Genomic DNA, 25264 nt, shown 5'->3' on the forward strand with positions numbered 1-25264 from the left:
ATCGACTTTGATGAAAAAAAAAATACATATATTATTAAATTAACGTTATATATAGGTTCTGTTATTGATAAATAATTCAAAATTTTCGTTTCCAAAACGCTTTCAAAATCACCCGGTATAGGTATTTTTAAATTGTGACCGAGTTATGGTTCTTCTTCTCTATGTTTGGTAACATTGTCATAAAGCTGTTTCGAGTCCACTAATTTGATTTGAAAACCCTATTTCTTAGCATCTTTAACCTAATTCACTTTTTATTGAAATTTTGAGTTTCACTCGGAACTGATAACTGTGGGAAGCCCCTACATTCCAAGGACAATAATATTCAATCCTATGAAATACAGCTTAAATTGGCTTGTTAATTAAGAGCCATGCCTCCAGGAATTTATGTACAATTAAATTTAGGTAATAAAAATGTTACAAACCTTAAAACTTATTGAATATTTGAATTTATATTTGAAAGAATGTGTCAACATTAATATTTTAATTATAACAGTTTTGGTGGTTGGTAATTTAATTTGAAGTATGGCAACTATCTCTGTGTGCGCCGGTCAAGGCGATTATCCATTTTTGTATAGCGCCAAAAGTGAAAATAAAAACGCAATTAATCCAACATTATAACCTTTTATTTCACTCCATCCACTGATAATATACCTGTACAAAACTCGTATAATTTAAGGTTCATGTGCTAAAATAGAGTAAATCGGAAGATTATACACTAAAATTATTTTATCGGTATTTATTCACCAAAATCGGGAGAATTTTTTTTCAATACACGTGGGAGTCCCTCTTCGGCTTTCCTTCTCGAATAACTAATATTAAAAAGAGATAGTTACAATCCAATCGATAAAAAGGAGAATACCCCGGATTTTTTCGAGAGTTTTGCCATATGAAGGAAAAAAGACACCAGAATAGTTGAAAAGCGTGAATTCTACATAGTGTTACCGGTACCTCGAAATCTACCAAAAAAGTAGAAATCTACTAAATCTGGTCACGCTGCTAGGCATCGTGGGCTCTTGCTCTATTACTAACCATAGAGCAACCATAGATAAAGTAAAAAAACCTTTTTTTACTTGATCTATGAGAGCAACACGGAGGTTCACTCGTGAGCTCGAATCGATTGTAGACTTAGTTGTTTTGTGTGTAGGAATCGGGATTTATTAGATCAGATTATATTCTGTACGTTTATACTCTCTCTACTCTTTGGTACTATAACCTTTTTGAAGTTTGATGTTCTGTTGTTCGTGTGTCGTGATATAGAAAACTTGATAACGTTCTTTTTTTCGAGTTAAGTTACTCGTTTAACTAAAGTAATGTAAAATTACAAATATCTGATATATGTGAAGAAAAAAAGTTTACCTTTTATCGCTTAAGTTTTTAAAAATCACAATGGCAGTGCTAGCAGCGGCACAATTGCTTGACGAGTTGATGGGAAGACATCGAAATACTAATCCGAATGAGAAAATAAAAAAACCTAATTGGGAAGATCCAGAAGTTAGTGTATTATAATAATTTTTAATGAACTTAAAAATAATATTCAATATTCTGTAACACGTAAACTTATAAAGCCACGGGGCTTCGTCGGCATTTTCTATGACATTTTTCGTGTCATACTACCTAATAGGATTTTTTATTTATTGATATGCTTTAATTACTTTTTTTTTACAGTACTGTAAATATTATATGGTTAAGTTCTGTCCTCACGATTTGTTTGTGAACACGCGAGCTGATCTAGGAGCTTGTCCGAAAGTACATGATGACGAAGTTAAGGAACTTTTTGATAAGGCTGAGGCTTCATACAAAAAGGCTCAATACGTTGAAGAATTCCTGCGATTTTGCCGTCACATGATTAGTGATGTTGAAAGTATGTTTAGAAGTTATATTTTTAACTCCATACATAATTTAGGGCCTATTTCACCTCAATTAGTAAACTACAACTATTAGATTAAAATTTGCGAATAGTAATGTATCATAAAGTAGTATCATAGTGGAATTTGATGGTAAAAAAGAATAATATATCAAAAAATTTAATCTTTTAGATACCGTTATCTACAAAATAGCATTATTTACGACTGGAAAAACGGGACCTTACTACATTTAAGATTTTGACCTGATTATTAAAATAACATTAAAGCATTGTTAATTGTATTATATGTAATCAGAAATATTAACTTAATTGTATTTATTTTAGGAAAAATTCAAAAAGGTAAACAAAGATTAGAACTTATGAATTCCAAACCAGAGGGTCCACCTATGACTCAGGCTCAAACAGAGAAGAATGTGGAGCAGGTAATATCTCTAAAACATATAGGCTTTATTTTAACATAAAAAATAACAATAAATTAGTACTTGTGCCTATACTGCTGTACTGAGGTAAAAGGCACTATATGAACTTTTTGCCTATTACCAAAGTGTATTGCAGTAAAGTATTGTTTTTTTTTGTGTGTTTTGTGTAGTTGCTGGAGATGTAACATTGAAAATAATGTAAAATATTACAGGTAAAATTACTATCGGAAAAGATTAGTGCTTTAGTGAGAGAGGCTGAAGAGGCAGGTACGTGTGGCAATGTGGAACAAGCCCAGGGTCTCATGAAACTGTGTGACAGACTCAAGGAAGAAAAAGATCAACTTCTTAAGCAACAAGAAAATAGGTAATATTTTTATTTCTTTTATTTTTATTTTAGATTTTTTCTTAGTTATCATGTTGCCTTCATTCTTTTATTGTGTAGAATTGTTAAGATATTCTGTTATTATGTTTGGTATTCTAGCTATTTATATTCAAATTGTTTATTGTTAATATTGTATTTTTGTTACAAATACACTAGGTAGGTAGGTCTTGGGCCTAGTCGGTCACTACTGAGAGTGCTCAATTTAGTTCATAATCCAATGGCGAACTAGTTCGCTCTATTAGTTCAATAGTTCTTTTGAATTTTGAGGTTATGCTAAAAAAGTGTAAATACAAAAGTTGTAGATCTTTTTACTACCTACAACTTTGCTATTGAGCTTTTTTCCATAGGACTTGTAGTTTAGCCAGAAATCGAGATAAACTGTTTTTTTACCCTTAATCCCTACCACTTCCCGAAATCAGATCGCCTGTAATTTATTTTTCCTTTTATTTTCGTTGTATTCTCTTCCTTTCCCAATGAGTTTCATCCTACTATAATATTTTTCGTTTTTTACCATTTTTAGAGGCTAAAAGCACTGGTCTTTGTACGACTTTAGTGTGTATTATCGGTTAGTTTTATAACATCCTAATAGATGGTGGTTTGGCATCTAAGTTGCACAGATATCCAGTAGTTGGCGCTGTATTTCTATTTCTAGACTATATATGGCGCATTTGAATATATAATTCACATGTATTTTAATAAATTGTAATTACTGAGCCACAGCAACGAGTGGCTGGGTCAGCTAGTTAAATATAAATGATAATGTCATCAATCATTTGTTATTTAGAATAAAATATTGTAATAATTCATTTAATAAATTATAGTTTGTTATTATCAATAAGGATTTCAAGAAATCATTTAATGAGACTCTGGTTATAAACTCTTAAAAATGCATTACTTCAAAATTAAAACCAGAAAAGTCTTCTTCAGATCTTGTCTAAAAAGCAGTTATTTGTTAAGGGCTTTAGAGATAGAAATTTGGAGAGCGGATCCTTTTTCTGATATAAATGCATTCAAGATATGATATGTCAGAACTTGTTACCTATTTATTAAAATTTTTACATACAATATAGTTTTAATTAACCATATCTAAACACATTTTAGCATTTGCTATTTATTGAGGGTGTGAAAATATCAAGCTAAGTGATATCACATTGGTCGGCTTTTAATTGCACAAATATCATAGTATTTCTATGTTTATCGAAATAAAAGGCATTGAGCTTACAACTTATTGTATATTTCAGCCACTGGTCAATGACGGCTGAGTTAGCAGCAGCTCAGGAGAAGCAGATGGAAGTGTGTCCCGTGTGTGGAGCGTTTCTTATTGTTGGCGATGCACAGCAGAGAATAGATGACCACTTGTCAGGAAAACAGCATGTCGGGTGAGCCTTACCGTAGTTTTTATTAATGTAATTTGTTTATTTTTTTTTTATTCTACAAAGGATGCAGAAGGCATTTGGTCCACCTGATGGAAAACGTAGACTATGGATGTCTGCAATACCTGGAGTATTGCATGTGCACTGCTAACATTAGTCCTCACCTACTTATATGTGGCTAATTTACTCACCACAGGAACACAATACTAATTGCTTGCAGTATTATTTATTTATTTTATTTATTACTTTGTTACATAGACATAGTAAAACACATTCAAACAGTATAAAAAAACATAGCTTTACAAAAACAAAAAACAAAAAAGATTAATATAACTATGCAAATAGAAATATCTCATAAATATAGCAGAATTTGACGGTAAAAAAGAATAATGAATCAAAAACTTTTTACTGTCGGATACTTTCATTCGTCAAATACCTTTATTCTCAACTGATAAAACAGCCCCGTAGTCACGTAGCATATCCTACTATCTTATTTTTCAATTCAATTTTAACTGTGAGGTATTATATTATAAGCAAGCTACTTGTGATTTATTGTATTATTATTAATATTCTCAACAAACAATGTCATCTTTCCTGTTTTTAATATTAGTATAGTTTCTCAATTATCTAACACGACATTAAAATTAGAAACAAATTTACAATAAAATTAAGTAAACAAAATCCTTGCATCATTTTATAAATATTCTTATTTCTTAAGAGGATCTCCCTTCTCAATGTCCTTGAGCATTTAGACTTTGCATCACCCTACACACCCGCACTTCACCTGATCAGTGTTACGCATAGGTTATTAAACTCGGCCATCTACCGGCTCTAGCTTGTACTACTAGGACATGCGATTGATCCGTTTCCTAGACCAAGAGCTTGCGTATAAGTTGTGATCATCCATAATTATTATTTATTTCTTCTTCTTGTCGTGTCGATCATTTAGGCTCTAAAATTATATTAATTACTAGTTGTTACTTGTTGTTCAGTTCGCAGTTATAAAATAAATAAATTTCTAAAATAAAAGCCTAGCCTAAGCCGTAGTAGCCTAAGTTACTCCTTACTATATCAGCTATCTGCCAGTGAAAGTCCCGTTAGAATCGGTCCAGCCGTTTCAGAGATTAGCAGGAACAAACAGACAGACAGACAAAAATTGTCAAAATGCTATTTTAGTATATGTATAGTGTATACATCCATATGCATTTAGTAAAAAGCGGTTATTTTAATATTACAAACAGACACTCCAATTTTATTTGTATAGATATACTAAATTTATGTTTTATTCTATTATCGGCTCGGTGAAGATCGACCTTAGGTTCGGATCTTAGACCACAAACTAAGAAGCTTTACATTCGTACACAGCTCAAAATGAATAATTAAAATTATTTTTTTATTTGAAGTAAATACAATTGCAAAATTCAAGTGTCTGTCTGTTACATTTTTATGCATATCTTGGATTAAAAAAGTAAATAAATTTGCGCGTAAGCAAGAGCAGCGAGCGATGGCGAGCAACACAAGTTCACCGTACAAAGGCCTCTGGCCGTCTGCCGCGGGCCGCCCGTCGCCCGGCAACTAACCAGAAATTATATTTTTACGATTTCCTAATAAAATACTGCACTCAATAAAAAAACCCTTCTGTAGAATTATTAAGTACAAGATTCTTAATTAACAAAAAAAAAAAAGAAATTCACTATTGTAAGTAGTGAAATTAGAAATCCTATACGATTTTTGTACGCGAAAGGAGGTCCAGGTGAACAATTATTTCTCTTTATTTAGAGAGTTTTATACAATTGTCTTAAGTCACAACGTAACTTTAACGTATACTTTATAGCACAGAAAACGACCGAATTTTTCGGGGATCCCCTTAAGAATGCGCTTTTCATAATCTATTGTTTTTGCTTTCATAATGGATAGATTGGTTGACCTTCATAATTAAAAACAGCTTTATTCAAATAGGCCCCAAGAGCACTTTCGAATCGTCATTTTACAAATAAAAACTTTAAAAATAAATGATTATTTTTGTAAAAGTAAAGCTACAACTTAGCTTAGTTATGTGTTATAAATCACAATAATATAGATAGTTAATCTGTTGTAGGCATCAAGCATATGCAAAACACTGTAAAAAAACGATGATTCTCATAATATTATATTTCGGATATAAGAAAAAAAAAATTGTAATAGATAATAATCGCTCGCATGTAACCTATTTGCAAGTGTCCATAGTGGTTTCACCCACTTGTTTTTGTGTTTATTTTTGTGTTTATTTGTATATCTACTAATAATCTACTGCTATAACAATTTTAGATACTTCAAACTTCGTCAAGCGTATGAAGAAATGAATGAAGCCCGTGAGAAGGAACAGCAAGAGAAAGAAAGGCGACGTCGGGAAGAAAGAGACAGGGAGCGTAGCATCCGTGGAGGGGGCTTGGGCTCCGATAGACGTGATCGAGAGAGAATGGAGAGAGATCGTGAGCGTGACAGAGACAAGGATCGTGACAAGGACAAGGAGAAAGAGAAAGACAAGGATAGAGACCGCCATAGGTAGTAATTAATTATAAGTTTAGGGATTCTATAATTCTTAATTTTTTTTCCATTTATTGTTTTAGAACTTTAATCGAAGTGTCAACCATGTGTGATAAATATAATATCTATGTACAAGTATACATAGAAATACTGCCACAATTTTTTTCAAGTTTTTTTTTTTTTAAATAGAAATGTCACGTTTTAATTGAACAACATAATCTTATGTCATAATAACTTACTGTGATTTTGTTGGTGACTTATCACTTGATACAGAATTCTCATCCTAGAGGCAAGTAACAGTGATGCTTTATCGAGAAATATTAATTATAGGTACTACGACTTAGAAACGTAGCTGTAAATTTGTAATCTCTGAACATTTATACTGTAAATATGAATGTGTAGTTTAAATATATTGTTTCTAGGTCTAACCGCGAGGAGCGGGGTGGTCGTGATCGTGATCGTGACAGGGAGCGCGAGCGTGACCGGGACAAGGACAGGGAGAGGGAGCGTGACAAGGAGAGGGAGCGTGATCGTGACAAGGACCGCGACCGTGAGCGAGACAGGAAGCACCGCAGGGAGCATCGTGAGTTTCTTGTTCTAGACTGCTACTGTAACATATTGAATGTTCTGTATTTTCCAGCAGTGATGGTGATCCAGTGTGGGGATATATTAATACAAGTAAAGAAATATATAAATATGTAACAGTTTTTAATAAATGCATGCTTGTAATGATGATCAACATCAGATAATAAATATTTAAAGTTTATTTAAGGTAATAGCCGAATTTTTTTAGTGTTATATCTGCGAGTTTTATGTGCTAAAATTAGTAAAGGTTCAATATATTGAACGATATGTATATAAGTTCAACATTTGGATCATTTAGTTGATAAGGGCATGCTACCTCTGTTGTATGTATGTAACATTTTAAAATAAAAGTATTGGTACTCAGTTACTAATGTTAAGAGCAATAGTTAGTAGTTTGTAGACTTACGTCTTCTATAATTGAAGTCATGATGTAAAGTATACATTTATTTTATAGGTAACTCTCACGAGCGTCCGCGTCGGCGTTCTCGTGAGCGTCACTAGCGAATGACTGAGGTATCACAAAAGCGCCTCGAAACGGTAAGCATATAAAATTGCAGTCATCATTTTCGTTTCCACAAATAACGCTCCTATATGGCATACAAGTCACTACTGAAGCCAATACGTTGACCAGACTATGACATACTAACATACATGAACACGCCTCCCGAATTTTGATACAATATATAAGTATTAAATTAAACATTATTTTACAGCTTTAGTAACATACCAAAATAAAACTTCAGTTTATGGCATACTATGGGGAGTAATGCCCTGTTGCTCTTCTCGATTGTCGATAGTTGTCGTCACACCGACGGATTTGGCAGGTATTTGATAAGTATTATGAATAGCTGGAAGCCAAACACGTGGGCAAGGCTTTTGGTCAATCGCGTTCATTCATTTCATTTACAATGGCGACATAGTAAAGAAAATTGCGATTGACCAACGTGATTAGAGATCAGCTGTCTGCATTGACGCCTTGTTGAGGTATTTTTAATGTATGTTTCGTCGTCGTGAATTCCAAGTTACTGCGGTCGAGTGCTGGTGCGGTTCGCGTATGACTTGCCAGGTATTTGTTAGGTTTTTCGGTTTTGGGAATTAGGTTCAATATATGGATAAAGTGCAGCAAACTTGACGTAGGGCAACACTGCATCTCCACAACATTGTCGATTCAGTTACGCCGTCGTTTTATACGCTTTCTATTAATTACGATGAAGGGACAAGTGAAGGGAGCATCTTCCATATGCTTCTCGTTTCACAAAACGGATGCTGTAATAACGTCATCTTCTGTGCATTTCCAGGTACCCTTATATGGCAACAAGAGATATTTAATCTTTCAAATCTTTTGATGATTGCAAATTAAAACGTGTATATTATCAACTTGATGCCATATTAACAATGTTATCTTATACCCTTCATCCCAAATGAAGTAAACTGACAATGAGTGATAGACTTTAAAATTGTTAAATTTATATACATATATATAAAAAAAAGAAAATATCGCAGCCTTCATTGGACAGTATATTTCATGTTAAATATTGTCATATTCTCGTTACTAGCATATCGATGGACTTTTCAGTTGGCAAACAACATAGACGAAGATCGACATCGGCCTGCCGTCCCGACTGCAGAAAAATAGGTACTTTTGAAATTAAAGACACCAGCCAGCCAGTGAAGAGACGAAGGATTCCGACCGCGACCGTCACTGTGGACATCGGTTTCGAGGTGACATAGAATAAATAGTCTCCTGTTAAAAATAACAATTTTCTTATTAATTCCGCAATGGTTTATTCGAATGCATGTATCGTCTTGCGTTTATAAATAAACTTGTAATTATTTCGAGTTAGATAATAAGTACGCGTAAAATGTAGCTACGTCGGCAAATGTTTTCTTCGTAGGAAGGTTTTTTCTGTAAACCAGATACCACGGAGTACTTCAGGTATTTATTGAACTTTTATTTTGTTTTAATTGTGATTAATTTGTTTCGTATGACTTAAAATGTGTGAACCAATAGGATTGTCCATATTAATATAATAAAACGATAGCATAGCAAAATTGTTTTTTATTTAAATAACCTTAGTGTAAGTGAAAATTAATGTTCTTAAAAGTACATGAGATTTATTATGTCTTTAACTGGTTAAAAAAACTGAAAATATAATTTAACGGAATATTGGACACAAATACAAAAATATCAAATCGCTTACAAATTATTTGAACAATACATACAATTTAATCTAATTAAATTGTTTAGTAGTAAGTACATACGTCAAAGAAAGGTACTCGCCTACAAAATATTAAACATTTCGACATCATCTTTACTAGTAAGAAAGGGAACGAGTTTTTTTGAAACTAAGGATTTTTCTTTATAAAGCCGTTTGCTCTTTTTTATGAAAGTATATTTGCTTTAATAATAAGGACCTGGGTGACCGAGCTTAGCTCGGTATTTTTAGTAAATCGTCTTTTTTGAAAATCATATTTAAATACGAATTACGTATTGATAAAATATGAATTATATTTTTCGATTTTATTTTTTTTAGAAAAAAAAAGAAAAAAAACGCTAATCGATCTTGAATACGTGAGGATTCGAACCATGATCTTTTCGGCCGAGCGCGAACGGCCGATTTCCCCTGAGTTATTACAACTTTATTGACATATGCGAAATTTACCTTCTTATTCTAACGATATTGTAGCCATTTTTTCATTGCCTAAAAACAGGGATAAAACTACATTTTCTAAAAATGAATCCTAGCTAGATTTATTTATCTCCCCCGTAATCCCCTGTATACTAAATTTCATGAAAATCGTTGGAGCCGTTTCCGAGATTCAGATTATATATATATATATATACAAGAATTGCTCGTTTAATAGTATAAGATAATAATAATGACATTTATTTCGAGATTAGCCCATTTAGTGTTAGCAACAATATTTTTTATAACCTAGTGTTAGTACAATAACAGACAATAAATTTAAGGTAGTTCCATTTTTATATTTATAATTTTTTTTTTTTTGTCAAATCACACGAAGTTTTTCCAATGTCGCAGCATTGGACTCTCCCATCTATCTACAAACACTTTCAGAATACTATTGTGGCTTAAATCTAACCTGAAAAACTACAAAAAAACCGAATGAAACCGTTGTCGGCGGGTCTAATGACTATTCATAAATTGAAAAAAAGTATTGTCGAATTGATTTAATTTTTTAAAAAGTAATGCTTCGCTATGTACTGATAGTATTCTTTCGATATTGAAATAAATCGCTAGATAAATGTTACGAGTGCCGTGTAAGAGGCGAGTTGATACTAAGGGCCTGTTTCACCAATTGTGGACAAAGTTTATCCTGCAAATAAGTTTAACTGAGGCAGGGCACAGCAGGAAATTTTCTGCACAAATTTTGGAGCAACCCGACTTGGGAAGACCTTACAGAAGATCACAGCTTAATAATACTGCTTTCGAGCAGTGTTGTGTTCCTGTTGGTGAGTAAGGTGACCAGAGCTCCTGGAGGGAATTGGGGATATTGTTGGCACCGCGCTTGAGATGCATCTGGTTTTTTAGGCGTCTATAAGATACGGTAATCGCTTACCATCAGGTGAGCCGTACGCTTGTTTGCCGACCTAGTTGTATATATAAAAAAAAAAAAAACGTGTAGACCTTAACAGCCGGAGGTAGAATAGACCATTAGGGCCTGTTTTAGATGAATTAATAAACTACAACTTTCAGGTTAATGTTTTAATAATGGCGGAGTAACCATCCAACTGCTGGCTTTGAAATACACAAGGCGAAGACGGGAAGCAGCGTCTTCGGTGCGACAAAGCCAGCCCTGCGGTCATCAATCCGCCTGCCTAGCGTGGTGACTATGGGCAAAACATGAGTTTACACCATTTTTGGCATGAACTTGTGGAGGCCTATGTCCAGCTGTGGACTGTATTAGGCTGAAGTGGTGAACAATTATGTTAAAGATCAATCATTGGGTATTGTAAATCGACAAAGAAAAAATCTAAAAAAAATGCTTGTAATTGTATACCAATACGTAACAAGACAAAATAATTTAATCATATTTAAAAGACAATAATACTGCGAACTAACATTATAGGTTAACCAACGTCATGAGTATCATAAAATACAGTGGCTTATTTCATATTCCATCATTGTTTTCCAAAATATGAATAGAACACAAATATTATGAACTCTAAAGAAGCAAGGCGCAGTCAGTAATAATTTAAAATAAATAAAAACGGTACCGAATTTTTTACGGTATTTCAAGTTCTTCCCTGGACCCATTCGTTCAGGTTCAGTTCCATTTATTATTTATAATCTGTGCTTAAAACTATAACATTTGACAATTTAAGATTGAGTTTATTGGTTATACTCGGTTTATAAACATTTAATCAAACGAGATATTTATTTCTTTTAAAATCAATACAGTACTAACTTCCGATAATCCAGTAGTGTAAATTATATTCTGATTAATAAGGTGCTTTATTTATACTAAGGTAATATATAAAGTTTCATTTACAAATCGTCAAATAGAGAAAAAAATATTTCAAAGCTTACATAAAATTTCTTTAGTATTTTAATATTTATAGCTGAATAATGGTTTCCGAAAGTGAGTCGTTGTCACCTCAAGAAGCAAGAGCCCAATTAAGAGAATCTTTTCTAAGAGCTATAGATGAGTTAAAAGGTGAAATATGATATTATGTATTTAGCTGTTTTCCCTAATTTCTGATACCTATATTTATGTGTTAAGTTCATCCCGTTTTTTTTAAACATCTAATACTATATGCAAATATAAACAGGGTACAATTTGCAGTTTTATACAGTAATCTTTTCACAATGATTGAGAGTGCACATTTTACTGAAATAAAAAAAAAAATGATGCTTGTTTTGTTTTAAATATATAACCTTTGTTGTATGCATTTGATTTTGTTTGGTTTTGCTCCTAATTGAAAATGATAAACTTTAATTTTATCTTTTTTTTTCATTAGGACTACAATATTAAGACTTCTTTGGATAATAATCAATGTTTTCAAAGTTCCAATGCATAAAATATATTAAGATATTGATTATCAATTTTTCACAATAATTAATGAATTAATTTTTCAATAGTTCAAAAATATTACAGGTGAGTCATGTCAAATTCTCACATATGAATGTACAAAACTTGACTGCACATTCTCAAGATGGAAACCGGATGGTTCAGAAATGTTAGTCCATGATTTGAATACTCCAGCGAATATAAAAATGTCATCAGCAATCATTAGAACTCCTGATGTCATAACAATGAAATTTGAAAAAGCTCTCGAGTTACCCTTTCAATGAAGTACCAACTTTGTATATAGAAAAAAAAAAAAAAATTAATTAAGTTATCATAACATGATATTGTGAAAGTATTTTACATTTCTTTATCTGATTTTTTGGGAACTATAAATAAGAGAATAAATTTTGTACTATTTAAATTGTAAGATTTTGTATTAATCAATAGACTTATATTATGCATGCAATTGAATTAAATGTTGCAATACTTTTCTGAGCAATTGTTACAGTGTTGTGTAACTGACCCATAAAATAATTAAAATTGTAAATAAAAATATATTAAAACCTTATTTTTTTATTTATTCGGAAATCAAATATTTTAAGTTATTTAAAATCGCAAAATAAAAATTAATGTGAACGACACACAACCGATGACGCTCGATACGACTATCCCCGCGCTGGTCCCCTAGCTGTCACCCACTGTTACTATACATAATCAGTTGTTACAATGTTATAGGTACATAATATATTCAGGAATTAACAGAAATATTATTTATGTAGTTATCTACATAATAAAATATATTAAAATACTTAAAGTAGTGTGTATTGTGTATAATATAATAATTGTGTTTGCAGGCAAACGAAGAAAAACTGACTTCAATTAGGTAAATCGACAAGTAATACAACGTAGGTAGAAAAAATAGTCAAGTCAAAGATTATTCCAAAAGTTGTAATCAGATCTCGATGAAATTTTAATGTGACCACAGGCTTTCGATTAAATTAAATCTCATCAAAATCGGTACTACACCCAGTAAAAAGTTATGCGGATTTTCGAGAGTTTCCCTCGATTCCTCTGGGATCCCATCATCAGATCATATCTATATCTATCATTACATAGTATAAAACAAAGTCGCTTGTTTCGCTACGTCCCTATGTATGCTTAAATCTTTAAAACTGCGCAACGGATTTTGATGCGGTTTTTTTAATAGATAGAGTGATTGAAGAGGAAGGTTTATATGTATAATAACATCCATTAAATAGTGGAGAAATACTGTTATTTTTGAAGTTTCTAATGTGATGTCGTAAATAATTACATTTTTTCCGCTTACATTGCAAACGCAGCCTGAACCCTACGAGATTTATCAAAATAATGTACTAAGTATTGTATACATTGAAGAGGTGTACAGAAAACTCCGCTATGGTATATGTCTGTCTACCTCTTATGGATATCCCACAATAACATTTTTTTTTCATTTACTTTTTACGACAAATAATGGCTAATTTTCAAAGCGATTTTAACCAATACATCATTAATTCTGATCTAATTAAATACCTTAAACATTGTTGATTTAATATAGATCTATATAGCATATGATTTAAATTAATATTTTCGAAGATATTACAGATTTAAAAATTGCGGTACGTAGCGTTTGCGGCGGTTCCGGCCGGCTTTTACTCTAAAGTTAATGCGTGCGGATCACGGGCAGTAATGAATAAATCAAACCTACTAGATCGATTTTAATTATTTTTTCAGTGAATGACATAGGCTATAATTATATTTTATACCCGTGCGAAGCCGGAGCGGGTCGCTAGTATATATATATATATGTATATACGGTCGAATTGAGTAACCTCCTCCTTTTTTTGAAGTCGGTTAAAAACTTGGAGTAGTGTGTATATTTAAATCTAATTCACATAATTGATACGACCTTATATCACCCCTGCAAAGACGGGGTGGTTCATTAGAACAGATGATAACGTGAAGTTAACAGAAAACCCACTTGAACTAGCATCTATCAAACCTTTTGCTATGTAAATAAGAATAGGCCGCGATTCGTAGGCCACGGACCTGTTGCTGAATCGATTCGAAAGCTTTGTGGCGGCCGTGGCGCACGCTCCACCGATCGCTTTATATCCAAGTTTGTCATCGATTTGAGTGATTGGCTTCGTGTCGAGGAATTTGTACCTATCGTGAGTTTTATAAATGCGACAACCGTATTTTAAGCTATTGCATTAAATTTAACAATTAATGATTCATTTATTATGTCGAAGCTAAGATATACTCGGGATAATAGGTTTTAGAAATGCCTGCTCAAAAAGCACTTAATTCCTTAATTAACAAAACTCCGGCCAAGTGCGAGTCGTATTCGCACACCGCGGGTTCCGTACAAACAAAATTGTTAAAAATATTTTTATTATAGGTATGATGTAACCGAAATTCATACTTTTTGCAATTTTTCCTTTATCTGTGCTATTAGACGTTGCTTTTTACCAAATTCTGAGTTCACCAGAAGTAATACCATGCAGGTTTTTATTCCCTTGCGGGTGTCGAAAATTTGAACCAAAAACGCCTGAATATTTTGGTTGCGTTGGCTTGAGAGTTTGATTTATTCACAGCTCCAAAGGACAGAAGACTTCAGTATTTAATATGAATTTCAGCTTTGTATCTACTACTACGCGTTCCTGAGAAACAGGGTCTTGACAGACAGACGGTCAACAAAGTGATCCTATAAGGGTTCCGTTTTTTTGTGAGGCACGGAACCCTAATAATTAAAAATGGCTCTTAATTATTTTAGGATCCTTGGTCGGTCACTTCAGAAATAACAAATGTCAAAGTCTTTAGTATTATATTTAAATAACGTCAAACCTAGAATGTACAGAAACCTTTGAACGTATGGCTCTATCAAATTAGATTCAAAGGTCATGAACGAAGTTGTAGGTGCAGATCATTTGATATAAAGTCATATCACGTTGTCTATCTCTGTACTTATAAATAAAAATGAATTGCAGAAATGTTTGTAAACGCATAACATTCGAACGACTGCACAAATATAATTATTTACTCGCATACGAAAAAAAAACCGACTTCAATTACTTACATCGACAAGTAATACTCGTACAACGTAGGTATAGTAGGTACAGTAAATACGCGTCATTAAAGATTAATTAAAATTAGAGCTCACTTAAATTTAAATGGACCACAAGATAATTATTAGCGTTCGACAAAAACGCCAATATAAATGTTTGTCATGAGAGGGATCGAACCCGCGACCGCTACCGTAACAACCAGTGCTGTGACCGTTGCGCCAACGCATCGTCGAAATAAGAACTCCAGTTTCGATTAAACGTTCTTTGAAAAGTCAAATTTAAATTGTATTGTAAAACAATTAGACCAGTGCAGGTAGCTTATAAAACCCGCTTAAAAAAATAATTAAATAAATTGTAGGATGAACACTCAAACACAAAAAACTCAAACCATTATTTACCACAGTAATGTATATTTTTTAAACTATCAGAAAGTAGAGATTTCAAAGAATAAAAAGTCCACCAACTTTTTAAAAAACTTTGATATATTGACGTGCGATTTTGCGATTGAAAATGAGGGTGCTTTTTCGATATTGAGGTGAAAATAAAGTGAAAAATATCCCGACTTTAAATCTCCCGTAATTTTATTTCCTTTTATTTTCGTTGTATTCTTTTTCTTTTACAATAGGTTTCATCCTACTATCATTTTTTTCACTTTTTACCATTTTCAAAGACTAAAAGCACTGTTCTAAATATACTAATCAACAATTTTACAATGAAGTGTCTAAAGCTAATTGGGATGGGCTAATTAATCAAACAATGGATGTAAACCAAATTGTTGAAATTTTTTATTCTATTGTGTATGGGGTGATTCAATGATTTTGTTCCTAAAAATTGCTTACTACTAATTTATCAGCACCATGGCATAATAAAACCTTTAAAAAAATAATACGTGAAAAGATCAAGATTAGAAAACGATATAAAAAATATAAGAATTCGCTAGATGAAATACAATTAGCACTTTTGAGTAAACGCTGCAAGGAATCGGCAAAGTCATTGTACAAAAATTATATAAATTTATTAGAATCTAATGTTAAAAGAAACCCCAAATTATTTTGGTCTTTTACGAACTCAAAAAAGTAGAGACTTGTAATCTTTTTGCGTCTCAGTTTGATGCTACTACAATGTGAGCCGCAATAGTAGTGGTGGTAACAGCTTCGACACAGAGTCTGATTATTAGAAAAATGTTAATAACTATAGCCTAGAGTTAAATGTCCCCTTTATTACCCAACATAGTATATTAAGGAAAATAGAGTCATTAGATCGAAAAAAGGGCCCAGGGCCTGAAGGCATTCCAACAATATTTGTTGCAGCCTGTGCTAATGAGTTAATTTCTCCTCTTTTTCTGATATTTAATTGGTCCCTTCAAACAAGCGTTTTCCTATTAAATGGAAATCGGCGAATATAGTGCCTATTTACAAGTCTGACAAGGTAGAAGTTGTTTGAAACTACAGACCTATCTCAATTCTATCAGTGTTTCCCAAAATTTTTGAGGCACTTGTGTACCCTTTCATATGTAATCATTTCGATGTCATCTTTCCGATCATCAGCATGGCTTCGTAAAATCAAGGTCAACGTGCACAAATCTAGCTCTATACACTGACTCCCTTGTTGAGGCAATGGACAGAAATATGGAAATTGATGTCCTAAATACTGATTTCAGTACGGCATTTGACAGAATTTCGTATGACATACTTATACGAAAATTATCTGCCTATGGAATTGGTGGATCGCTTCTTTCTTGGATCAAGTCGTATTCACAACATCGTAGCTTTTATGTTGTTGTCAATGGCTACCACTCATCTTCCGACGAGATAGTTTCAGGAGTACCACAGGGTTCTCATCTTGGTCCGCTCCTGTTTGACATCTTTGTTAATGACATTCCAGGTTGCTTCTTTCACTCCATCCCATTTATGTATGCCGACGATCTGAAGATCCTTAAAACTGTTGACTTCATCGATGACGTGAAATTGTTACAAAGTGACATAGACCGTTTGGTCGTGTGGTGCCAGCTTAATAATATGGAAATAAACACTAAAAAGTGTTATCATATGAGGTTCACAAGGAGAATTAATGCAGTCGGATCGGAGTATTATATTGGGGGGAATATGATACAAAAGACAGATATTATTATGGACTTGGGTGTTTTGTTTGACAGGAAGTTATCCTTCACGGATCACATTGAGCATATCTCCAAAAAAGCTAATCGCATGTTAGCTTTTTTGATTCGTAATGTAAGAGTATTCAAAAATAATAGTACACGAATTATTTTTTACAATAGTTTAGTTCGAAGTTTAACTGAGTACTGTAGTGTAGGTTGGAGGCCTCATTTTGCAGTTCATACTTTGAAATTGGAGCGCATACAAAAGCGATTTGTCTCATACTTGGCATTTTGGAACAAAGTTTCAAGAGAAACGCTGTCCTATAAAAAACGATTAATTTTTTTTTAAATTGATCTCATTGGAAAACCGCAGAATTTTGCTTGATTGTTCTTTTCTTTTCAAAATTTTACAAAATGCCATAAATTGTCCACACTTGCTTGAGAGGTTCCAATTCCGTGTGCCGAGAATTTATCCTCGAACTCCTATTACTCCGCTGTGCCCGCCCTTTCGCAAAACAACTCTGGGTGCAAACTCATTGGTACCGAGGTTGTCCAGACTCCTTAACGGAACTAACATTGACGTCTTTGCTGACTCATTTACCAAGCTCAGACGGGAATTCTGCGAGACATGAACGAATTGTTTGTAAGATCGCTACTTCTTATGTATAATTGGTGACTGTTGATTTTTATACATTTTAAATATGTTTTTTTTTTTATATTTGAATGTAACGCTTCTTTTTGCATGTTGTGTTCCCCTTAAGAAATTGTAACACTTAGCTGTAAAGTATTTATTAAGATTAAGTTTACGTTATTGTGTAAAAAGTGTTACTTAACAATTACTGGTGATCCTAAATAATTAAATAAAGAGGTATACCTATTTAATAGTCTAGTCAACAAGTGCCTTTTCAACAGTCTCCGAAAATTATGATTGAGCTGTCAGTCGATTCGGAATGGCTTCGTGATGATGTTTGAATAAAAAAAGAAGTTTCGGGGTTTAGTTTTTTGCAAATATCTCAAAAACTAATAAAGATTTTTCAAATTTAGAAAAAGTTTCTAACTCCCGGAAATGTAAGGTAAATAAATATACGCGAGCGCAAGCGAAGTAGGTTTGATTAATTAAAACAACGATGAACTGCCTATTAATAAATTGTTATTGTACCTTTAAATTTTGGTATAATTATTGAAATATAAAGACCATGAAAAGTTATTCTGGAATCGATTCCAACAGGCTTTAATGTACTTACGAACAAAATTAATTAGAAGGGATTTTTGGTAATTATTTTGCTCTGCTACTATCGATTATATTGTGTCCAAATTAATTTCCTTGCTGATATAAAATTGATCAGCCTTTTTATTGAAAATTTAATATTACTATGTATACATTATTTTATAACGACTAGCGTGTTTTTCGTAGTATCGTAATCATCACGTATTCGTGTTCTTTCGTGGAAGTTTATAAATAATCGCTTCAGGCTGTAATATCCCACTACTGGGCATAATAGTAGTGGGGAACCCACCTCGAGTGAGAAAGAGATGAATGACAGAAAGAATAAGTATGCGGCATGAAAGTACGAGAGGCATGAAAGCGAGAACTGGTATGAAAGAGTAAATAGCAAACAACGTGCTCTGACCACTATATCGGAGGTATACAAAAAAAATAAAAAAATAAAAAACTACAGAGCATAGGCCCATGTAGGAGAAGGATAGTAAATTATACAGAAAAAAATGTTTAAAATTAAATTAAATAGGTACTGTTATTAGTTACGAAGTACAATTTTTTTATTTTTTAAGACAAGCAACGATAACGACAACCTAATTATATCATTTGACAGCTTAAATAGTATCAAATTAATTTAAACTAAAACATTGGTTGCCTGTAAATCGGATTGCGGACAATAGTTTAACGTGAGAACGTCATAACAAAACATCTCGGACGCATAGACCAATCGACTGGAAGAGAGATAGATGCGGCGCAAGCGTACGATGAGCGTAACGGGACAACGAGTCATCCTTTTTCGTGCATGCAGCCGGCGTTTTATCAGACGTTGTCGCGTCAAGAAATATTGAAGCAAAAGATTTCAAAAACTTCTAAAACGTACAAAATAATAGTAATAGTAACATTAAACGCAGATTGTCTGGTATTTAATTAATTGTATACTTTTGTTGAGACACGTTTCTATAGTCTCGTTTTATTTTCAACAACTTTTACTTCGTCGAGCATCTTCGTATAGCCCAATGTGTGACTACCTAATCCATTACCGGGTAGGTTCAGTGTATACCTAACTTGTATTAGTTAAATAAAAGATAGTGTAGAAAATATTATGTTGTTAATTTTATGTGTTAATAAACATGGTTCTAGTGTGAACTGAAAGGTACGCATGTGAGATCTAATCGTGTTATGGAGTTTTGGCACAAGATAAAAAAAAAAATAGTACAATTAAACAACCGTTACTTTCTTATTCAAATTCGCGACGAGCGTTTATTATCTGAACTTTTTGAAGTGAAACTTTTTTAGGCGCATGAGGGTAAAATTTATACGGATAAAACGGCAACCTATTTGTCGATGGCGCTGGAACGGAAATCTAAAGATTTAGATTTGTATAAATATAAACGAGACTTAAAAATTAGTTTGCCAAAGAAGTTTAACTTCTGACATGTGTACTTTGTGCAAACGTACTTTTTATAGACTAGACGATGAAGTCATCTATACTAATATTACAAATCTAAAGATTTGTTTATTTGTAGAACGCGCTAATCTAAGAAACTGCTGGTTTATATTGAAAATTTTTTTTTGGGTTGAATAGTCCATTTACTGAGGAATATAAAATTTTAGTACATTTTATCTCAAATTTACGCGGTCGAAACCAAACCGTGGGGCACGGTTAGTTATATTTAAAAAAATTAACGCTGGTAGTCTAGCGATAGTATTATATTATCACATTGTCGCAAAATTTTGCTATTCCTACAAGAAATTAACATCAGTATGATGTTAAGGTATAGATAATAAGAAATATTTTATTAATTTCGAGAAATAAATATGAAACGGAAATGATTTAAATGAACTAAAAAATGTATAGTTACATAATGTGAATTGCCTGTAAATAAAATTCAATTATACTTCAGAGAAATTTAACATAAAACTTCCAGTCATAATTCTAGGTCAAAATCTAAGTTCTTCATCGATTGAATTCGCAGGCTTACTTAAATCACGGCGAGGTTCTTTTTCGAGTCACTTGTGGTTTGAACAAAGGACGGGATCAGCGTTTAGCTACGAGGTCGGTCAACGTAAGCTTCTTAATCGTTAAGCCTCCTTTGATCTTTAGAATTTCGACATAAAATTTCGCTGAAATTATATATTATTATAATAGTTATACAAATATAATAATCAACTGAATGAAAAATATGGCATATGAAGTATGAATAAAAAGTATTTTTATGCCTATTAGGTTTTTACACCACAATTAGTTAGGGTGAGTTGTAATATTGAAATACCGTATATATATTATATAATAAACAAACAAGCGTATGATGAAGACATTTCTTTATTAACATTCCTTGCTTGAGAGATCAGTCAGACAGGAGAGAGAGAAAGATGAGAAAAGATGAGATGAGAGCTAGTATGACATATTTGTTAACATAGTCTTTAATTTTTTTTTACTTCAAGACCTTGAAAATAATAATAAAAGAAAAATACTTGATCTACTTAAAAAAAAATCGTTCACATAATTTTAACGTTTCAAGATTTTTTAGCAATTAAAAAAAATACAGTCGAATTGAGAACTTCCTCCTTTTTTGAAGTCAGTTAAAAAGGGGTTTATGCAATTCACTCTAGATTTAAAGTAATGATGAACCAAACTAACTACAACTAAAACTAAAAAAATTAAAAAACTACACAAGAAAAATACTTGTGTTTCAAAAAAAAAACTGCATAAATGTATTTTTTGCGACATTTCAAATTTGAGGATGTAGGGACCAAACGGGTAAGTTTGGATTCAGTGCATTGAAATACATAACCTTAGATGGGTCTGGTCAAAGTTACAAAGCACTGTTTTTGTGGGGCGTGTTATTTATTTGCTTTTCAAAGAACGACAGACGCAATACCTTACAATTAAATTTAACGAAGATTAACTAAATTCACCAAAATATTTAAACGATCTAATTTGTTCGTGATTAATATTTTCATCGCAAATTTTGAACAATTTAATTTAGACGTTACAACTGTTTCATTAAATTCCTCAACATAGTTGTTATTTTGTAAAAGCAAATACTCGCAAGAAAAATCAACATTCCAATAATATTTACTAAAACGTAACTTTCAATTGCAACAATTGAATATTTCACCGTTAAAAGTTTAGGGCTAGTCAAACTTTGCCAGACTCAGTGTACGTTATGTGAAAACGTTCAACAGGTATGAAGCAAAACTGAGCTTTGTTATTTCAGGTTTACACTAAATAAACACAGTCAGTAATATGTCAGTTTATGATTTATATTTGTAGCCTATGTAAACATTAACGTTATTATTATGCTAGTGATAATTTAGATTATAACTATATATATTATAATTTAAATATATTTATATTATAAAAATTAAAATAAATTTATTATTATTAAAAATTTATTATTAACTTTATTATTATAAAGCGATTCAGATAATAGTATTTATACAAGTAATAAGCGGATAGGTTGTTGGACCTATATCCAGCAGTGGACTGTAATAGGCTGAACTGACTGAACTGACATCACCACTTCAAAAACTTTATTTGTCTACGAATACCATTATTTCTGTTTCGATCTCCATGGTTAGCTGTGAGATTTGGTTAGACACCTCTTCTCAGATTCGCATGTCGTCAGTATTAACAAACATTGGCCAAAGAATTTTGAGTTGAGTTACTGATGTATTATGAATGAAAAGACGTATTTTTTTGGGATATCTTCTTATTCATTGACAGTTTTATTGAAATTGCCTCTGTAAATTCCCTTCTAAATATTTTTTCAATAAAGTTATTGTTTATTATGTTCACAAGTAATTAATATATGCGCCCAATAATAATTTCTGATGGATGGATTCTAATTATCAACGTAGTTGGTGCGAAGAGTGGTAGGTGACCTAGTTTTATTTTAGTAACATATTCCATTTCCATTAGCTAATCATTGCGCTATAAGACTATTTGTAGATTTAATACGAACCAACGCTTATGAGGGTAGGATTGAAAAGATGAAAGGGGCCACGCAAATATTAGTTCCCGTTTCTAACTTCTGGGGCGTTCGCAAACAACGGTAAGGGTCAGATCAGTACACAAAGGACTTAGCATTAAATAGTAATACGATAGTATAAAATATCTGCTATTCATATTTTAGAAACCCCTCGAATATAACAATGAAAATAATAATTTTGAGGATTTTTTATTTTCGTGTGTATGATGTTTAATTAAAATTTTTCTTTTCTGTGTTTAAATATTCTATTTCAGGGCATTATTTACCATTACTTAAGTCTTTTCTTGGGATACCTCTTTTAAAAGACGAAAGTACATCAGATTGCGTCCCGGAGCCACCATTAGTCTCGATAAATTGACAGCTTAGACCTTTATTTACGAAAAATATTGGTACATCTTTTGTTCCAAGAAAAAATAAAAGTTATTAGGGACGTTAATAAAACATTGGATATCAAATTTAGTAAATGAAGACTAATTCTAAGTTTGTTGATAATTATGTTAAGTAATTTATAAACTTAAATGTCTAATAGTATATGAATAATTTTATCATACAAATATATTTCTTTTTAAATCACAGACATTAATATATTGTAAAAAGACTAATGAATGCGGATCTTAGGCTTTATATAGATCTTTAGCTTTATTAGTTTAGGTTTGTTTAGAATATATTGAAATATAAATTGAGTTTAATTTTTATGGAGAAAACAAAGAAAACAGAATACATTCTATAATCAAAATGGTAGCATAACCGTTAAAGGTTAGTGCGAGCACAGATTGCGATCTAGTACGGCGTGCCAACCAATCACCCAAGCGCAACTTAATAAAATCGTTATAAACTGAAATTCGAGTAACGTCATTAAAAAGCACCCAATTAATCATTAATTAAATTTAATAAACTTTAAGTTGTAATAATGTGTTAAAAAAATCAGCATTTTATTAAAATGTTACTTAATTAATAAAGATTTATTTGAATTTTATTCCGTTTAATGTAGCCTAAGCAAGGAAGTTATATGTGGGTATAAATTCTTGAACCTTAGTCGTTTCACAGTTTACGAAAATTTAATCAATGCCAGTGTTTGTGTGGTTAGTGCACCTCCATCACATGAGCAACTAAAGGAATTGTGGTTCGTAACCCACTACACAACTTTTATGTACTGGTACAACAACAACGAAAAAAACTTTTTAAATTTATGTCGACAAGTACCACACAATCAATACGCATTTTAGAGATAATTTAAAAAAATACTTGTTAGGTCGTGTTCAAATTTAAATGAAATGACATGGCAAGCACCAGCTTCTGAGAAAGAAATAATCATAAAAATCGATACACCTATAAAAATATATGAGATAACACACTTAATAACTGTGACTGGCAAACGAAAAAAAACCGACTTCAATCACATCGACAAGTAATACAACGTAGGTCGACGAAAAAATAGTCAAATAAATACGCATTATCACAGATTGTGATGTGCTGTGTGGCTACGGCACTAAAGAATTTAGCCTCCCCCTCTCTTCCCGTGGGTGTCGTAAGAGGCGACTAAGGGATAACAAGGTTCCACAACCATCTTGGAACTTAAGAAGCCAACCGATGGCGGGATAACCATCCAACTGCTGGCTTTGAAATACACAGGCCGAAGACGGGCAGCAGCGTCTTTGGTGCGACAAAGCCAGTACTGCGGTCACCAACCCGCCTGCCCAGCGTGGTGACTATGGGCAAAACACACGAGTTCACGTTATTTTTGGCGTAAACTTGTGGAGGCCTTTGTCCAGCAGTGGACTGCATAGGCTGTAATGTATCACAGATTACTCCAAAAGTTGTAATCAGATCTCGATGAAATTTACATGTAACCACATGATAAATAAACATCGGCTTTCGATTAAATTAAAAATCATCAAAATCGGTGCACCCAGTAAAACGTTATACGAATTTTCGAGGGTTTACCTCGATTTCTATTCATCATCAGATCCTGGTTTCCTTATCATGGTACCATACTTGGGATATCTCCTTTCCAACAAAGAATTATCGGACGAATTGAGTGACTTCCTCCTTTTTTGAAATCGGTAAAAAAATACAGATGAATGATATTATAACAAATATACACATTGTTTTATATGTATAAAAATTATAAAACATTCTCTCGGTGATACGTTTTGCGTGTAATGCCGTGTGCACAATTTCCATGTTAACCAGTTTAATAAGTTTCACTAGGACTCTAAATATACTTATTTTATTTCAAAATGTACCGTTATGTTACATTATTTTACCATTTTTTAGATTTATCGTTATGTTATATTTATAGAAAGAAGAGTTTTTATTTTTTGTTGGACATTGAGATAAAGTTTTTGTTTTTGACGTTATAACATCTTATAAGCCGACCGGTGGCAGGATAACCATCTAACTGCTGGCTTTAAAATACACAGGCCGAAGACGGGCAGCAGCGACAAAGCCAGTTCTGCGGTCGCCAACCCGCCTGCCCAGCGTGGTGACTATGGGCAAAACACATGAGTTCACGTTATTTTTGGAGTAAACTTGTGGAGGCCTATGTCCAGCAGTGGACTGTATAGGCTGTAATGATGAACATCTTATAAATCGATGAACACCGGCTGCACGCACGAAAAAGTGTTACGTTCCATCTGAGCCTGAGCGTGCAACCGAGAGCGCGGAACAAGCGATAGAGGGGCAC

The 25264-nt window shown here is 32.7% G+C and overlaps 1 protein-coding gene across 1 annotated transcript; it reads left to right on the forward strand.

Moving 5' to 3' along the window:
* The first annotated feature begins 1065 nt into the window (after positions 1 to 1065).
* LOC123656826 (luc7-like protein 3) lies at positions 1066 to 9201 on the forward strand. Its single transcript, XM_045592446.1, has 9 exons — positions 1066 to 1491; positions 1666 to 1861; positions 2189 to 2286; positions 2496 to 2647; positions 3907 to 4044; positions 6346 to 6582; positions 6987 to 7147; positions 7604 to 7686; positions 8726 to 9201. Exons 1-8 carry the CDS (start codon positions 1387 to 1389, stop codon positions 7648 to 7650), a joined length of 1134 nt encoding a protein of 377 aa, XP_045448402.1. The 5' UTR covers positions 1066 to 1386; the 3' UTR covers positions 7651 to 7686; positions 8726 to 9201.
* The last annotated feature ends 16063 nt before the right edge of the window (positions 9202 to 25264 follow it).

This window comes from Melitaea cinxia, chromosome 10 (assembly GCF_905220565.1).
Source record: "Melitaea cinxia chromosome 10, ilMelCinx1.1, whole genome shotgun sequence".
NCBI classification, from domain to species: Eukaryota; Metazoa; Arthropoda; class Insecta; order Lepidoptera; family Nymphalidae; genus Melitaea; species Melitaea cinxia.

Excerpts from the sequence above, each read along its gene's own strand:
- LOC123656826 (XM_045592446.1), top strand. The coding sequence starts at position 1,387 with ATGGCAGTGCTAGCAGCGGCACAATTGCTTGACGAGTTGATGGGAAGA. Across the intron at positions 1,492-1,665 it reads CTAATTGGGAAGATCCAGAA|TACTGTAAATATTATATGGT; the intron begins GTTAGTGTATTA and ends TTTTTTTTACAG. Across the intron at positions 2,648-3,906 it reads CTTAAGCAACAAGAAAATAG|CCACTGGTCAATGACGGCTG; the intron begins GTAATATTTTTA and ends TGTATATTTCAG.